The sequence below is a fragment of the Echinops telfairi genome, unplaced genomic scaffold (genome assembly GCF_000313985.2).
Source record: "Echinops telfairi isolate 266 unplaced genomic scaffold, ASM31398v2 ScPeMD7_7457;HRSCAF=8495, whole genome shotgun sequence".
Classification (NCBI taxonomy): domain Eukaryota; kingdom Metazoa; phylum Chordata; class Mammalia; order Afrosoricida; family Tenrecidae; genus Echinops; species Echinops telfairi.
The window spans coordinates 12,076,067-12,080,835 of NW_022111357.1; the positions used below are offsets into that span (position 1 = coordinate 12,076,067).

General features: G+C 43.6%; 1 protein-coding gene across 1 annotated transcript in view; it reads right to left on the bottom strand.

Annotated features, from left to right (window-relative positions):
• Positions 1-1,754: 1,754 nt before the first annotated feature.
• ZBTB8A (zinc finger and BTB domain containing 8A) overlaps positions 1,755-4,769 on the bottom strand; it is a 27,104-nt gene continuing 24,089 nt past the window's right edge. The window contains exons 2-3 of the mRNA XM_004705312.3: positions 3,629-4,353; positions 1,755-1,995 (exon numbers count right to left, since the gene is read on the bottom strand). Coding sequence (XP_004705369.3) covers positions 1,814-1,995; positions 3,629-4,352 — 906 coding nt within the window. The 5' untranslated portion in view covers position 4,353 and the 3' untranslated portion in view covers positions 1,755-1,813. The remainder of the gene's footprint in view (positions 1,996-3,628; positions 4,354-4,769) is intronic.

Below are 4,769 nucleotides of genomic sequence, written 5' to 3' on the forward strand. Positions count from 1 at the left end.
ATGCCAACTGGGGAACAAGACAAAGTTATGAAGAGCCATGACATGACAATTCGAGAAGCAAAATTGCACATCGCTTGGAGGATCCTTCCAGGGACAGTTAAGCGTCTGACATTTTAGTGCCAGTTTATACACTTAAAAATGTTCCAGGTTAGGTGTGAAACCAAAATTGCCACCTAATCTTAGAAAAAAGCCAGAGGTTTTGGTGATGGTTTGATATGATACAAATAGTACATAACAGCTTTCTCTAAATGATGGTGATAGTGTATTGTTAATATCGCCTTAGTAATTCCACCTATCCTTAGTCAGATAGTATTTCATACTTGAAGTAACATGGGGATACTTTCCCAGAACAACTACAATCCCTAAGCCTTCACTATGTGCCACATACAGGGGACTTCAAAAATCCTGTGGAAAATTTCCATGATCATTTAATTCCATTTTCCACAAGCCTGCTGAAGCCCCTTTATACTGTTATAAGAACTTTACAAGTATTAATTCAGGAACTAAAGCCTCTCTCATGTCACATGAGTACTGATTTTTTGTTATTTCACCAGAAAAGAAAAACTATCCCACATTTAATTTGACCAGTATTTTAGGATAGAAAGATGAGGGGGCAATTTTATTAATGTAAACAACCTGGTAGAAAGAGGCCTGCCCTAGGAATTGGGTGTCTTGAGGGCTTTAATCTTTTGATTAACCACGTGTCTGATGCCAGTAATTAAAAACCTTGTAAATCTGCTTTCAGGTGATAATCAAACTGTCCAACACCTGGCAAGGCACAGGCACCACTTACACAGACTAGAAAGCCTGGCAGGCCCGTGGGCGGTGGCTACGCCCCAGCCTACTGTGAGCCCTTTCTGCTCCCGCACTGCAGGGCTCGCGTGAGGACCAAATGAGTACTCTCTCTGAAATGCTCTGGTGAAAATGTGTACTTGATGACTCATGACAACTATTGCCAGTCATAAACATGTCTACTCAACACCTGCCAACACAGTACATTAGGAGTTCTTATCTACAAATTAGATTAGTAGAATTGCACCAAGCTAAATAAATAATGTGGCAGCATATTCATTTAGACAAAGTCAAAATAGGATGGAAGTAGGTCAATCCAATATAAGCAAACAAGAAACTGGTCTTTGGCTGACCTTGTGGTTGACAGTCTAAATGGTTGCTGGACTGCACCACACACAGGAGGGGATAGGTATCCCCTCAAAAAAACACAACGGAACACCCCCCCCCAAAGCTATGTGTTTACATTTTGTTGACATCTTTATCTGGGATGTTGACAGATGTCCAGAACAAGGTTTGTCATCAATCAACATTTCACCTTTTTGGAAACGAGAACACCACTTGTATACTGAGTTTTTCCCACAGCGCGGTACTTGTAAGCTGTGTTCCACATCACCACAGTTTCTGTGGCATTTTTCCTGAGCAGCAAACAAAATTTCACAGCTGCACCTGGTCTCTTAAATCAGCCATCACCAAAATTGAGGTTCAAGCAAAACTTTTTACCAAAAAATTCACTGTGACAGGGAGAACCTTCTCAGGTGATGCCACTGGGGACACTAAGAGCAAGTTGCTCGATGCTTGGCTAGAGGGAAAAAAAGCATCCTACGAAAGCTCCACTCAGCACAATTTCATTTTGGGGGTGAGCAGTACCCCCTTATATATGTTTATGTACTGTGTACAAAGTAAAAACATGAAGTAGGGAAAATGTTTTAATAGAGTTGTGTGAAAAAATGTCCCTCCTAAGTTTTAGCATCCTAAAGCACATAAATGTACACAGTTCTTTAAAAAGTACAATAATGAAAAATCATATACGTACTGTTCGAAAATGGCTGCTTAGATGGTCTAGCCTGCTGAATCTCTTCCCACAAGCGTGACATGGGTAGGGCCTTTCTCCTGTGTGACAACGCAGGTGGCGCTTTAAGTCAGCTTTCCGCTTCACCACATGGGTGCAGTACGGGCACTTGAATCGCATCCGGGGCAGCCCATCTGTCAGGAGAGTTTCATTAAATCACTGGGAAGCTCATAGTGAACAGTCTCACCAACGGAGGGAGGAGAGGAGAAGAAGGACGTTTTATGAAGAAATCCTAACTAGATGTTTTACCGGTTGACCAAGTCTAGATAGAATAAATAGATTGCCACACTTATCCTTGTTTCAATGTTGTAGAGTCACTAGATTTTAAATGTGAAGAGGTAGTGTTGGGTTTTAAAACTAGATACAGCGCCCCCAAAGGAACACATTAAAAAAAAAAAAGGAGCTCATTGCAGTATTCAATACTTAGGCTTTACCCAAAGTTGTTGACTACCTTGTTTCATTTGTTTTTATCCTCTTGTCTTTAAGAGCACTGGTGGCAAGATGGGTAATCCGCTAGGCTGCTAACTACAAGGTTGATGGTTCAAACCCACTAGCTACTCTACAGGAGGAAAATGAGGCTTTTTGTTCCCATAGAGAGTCACAGCCTTGGAAACCCGATGGGGCAGCTCTACTTTGCAACCTAGGGTTGCTACATGTTGGATGGCACCTAACAATAACATATTTTACACTGAAAATTTTCCACAGATGAATATACAGTACATACAGTGAAACTTGAGATCTTAAAATAATGTAGGGAATGGAGGACTGAAGCTGACACTTACCATTAGTCAATGCCTACATAACGACTCGCCCTAAAGGGCAGGGCAGAACTGCCCCTGTGAGTTTCCAAGACGGTAACTCACTATGGGAGTAGAAATCCCTGTCTTACTCCCGGGGGTTTTGAACTGCAGACCTTGCAGTTATCAGTTAGAAGGGATCTCCCTGCGATCAAGTCAATTTTGAACCATGGTGATCCATGAATTACAGGCAGGTTAATAGGTGATAGAGGGGATAAAGTAGGTTGAGAGGTGATACAAGATTAGCTATGAGATGACAGTTGGGGCATACATGTTTATATTTTCCCCTTTTATATATTTTTCTAAAATAATTTTCCTAAACTTTTCTAAGATAGTCCAGGGTCTGTGAATCTGCAAATACACTAAGTTGCTTAAATTTTCTGTATAAAAACACTCTTACTGAGGAATACTTAAAAAACAGAGCCCAAACTCACTGCCATCAAGTCAACTCGGACTCATAGCCACCCTATAGGATAATGTAAGAACTGCCCCTGTGGTTTCCGACACTGACTCTGTGGGAACAGAAAGCCTTGTCTTTCTCCCTCAGAGCAGCTGATGGCTTTGAACTGCTGACCTTGTGCTTAGCAGCCCAGGGCATAACTACTACAGGGCTTCTGGAGGTAATACTCAGAGGGAGGCGAAAACAAATCCAACAAACGACGTAAAGTGAAAGTAAGTACCTTAGGGATTGAACTGTAGAAAAGAGCTTTAAATATTGAACAGTAATTCCACCACTCACGTGTAGAAAATGAGTTTCTGATCCTAACCATATTGTTTAGACTGTCATTAAATTTGTTCGGCATTCTTTTAAATGGTGAATTTAAGAACTGTATTTTGAGGAGTAACACATACTATTAAAATGACTTCGTGGTTTAACTACGCGAACACGACCGATGAACATGCAGAGGCAAGGCGGAGCTCCAGGGGAGACGAGGAACGGGCTGGAGGGGAGGATGCTGTTTGGAGGTACCTGAAAAACGTCTGGATGTGACCTCAGGTCCTTGGCCGCCGTACTGGGAGCCAGCAGGAGAGTGCACTTCGGCATCCATCTGCGCCTGCTCCCCAGCGTGGTAGGTGTGACTTGTTTCATGCTTGGCCACAGGTGGTTTAACACTCCTTTGGGTGGTGGACTGGTGACTGGAGGAAAGCTTACTCCATGACTTTCCGCCCCGTCCCTTGGCTCCTTGATCTGGACTGAGGTGAGGATGTGGCGAACTGCTTTCTTCTTGCCAACCACCACCATACAGAGAGGGGCGTTCTGCACTGTTGGAATTGGCCTTTTTATCGGAAAGGCTGAAATAGCGGTCTTTCTCTTTTTCGCTGATGTCTAGTGAAGATTTAATAAAAGTCTTACAGACACTAATGACATCGGTCATCTGAAGGAAGCTAGCAGCTGACATGACTTCGATGACATTCTGACCGGTAAGAGACAGCTTTCCCGAATAGACGAAGTCCAGAATAATGGTGAAAGTGTCCGGGGAGAACGCCTGAAAGGTAGCTGTGGCTGGCTGACTGGTCTCCTTGGAGTGCTGAGAGAGCAGCATCTTAAAGTACCCACTGCTCGCAAACAGCACGTTCCGGTGTGCTTTGAAGACCTTGCCTTCCACCAGGATACTGCAGTCACAGAACACGTCCTGCCGGCGCTGCTCGTTCAACTGCTGCAGGAGGTGAGACTGATGAGAGGAGATCTCCATCCTAGAGAGGAACGGACATTCATGGTTAGCGCAAGCGCAAAGGCACCAGTGCCTCCCCGTTCAAAGCATGATCTTCTTGGGAATGCAGTCTTCACAGAAGGTATTCGGCTTCAGTTTTAGAAGATGCCATTTAATCCTGCACTACCAGTGACTCGATTCTTAGAAATTGACTGACCAGCCTGCAAACCCCAGTATCTTTCGTAATTCAGACCCTCTGCTAGGGTTTAGACAAAACAGATTTCATGTCAGGCCTCATGAAGCTTCCCACCTGGCAGGTGTATGAGGCCTTAACAAACAGCCACTAGGATGTTCAAGTGGTTAAGTTACATACTCAGGTAAGAAGAAAATGCTGAGAGTAATTTAAGGCTCCCTGGTTGCACAAATAGCGGAACCCTGGTGGCGGAATGGTTTTGCGTT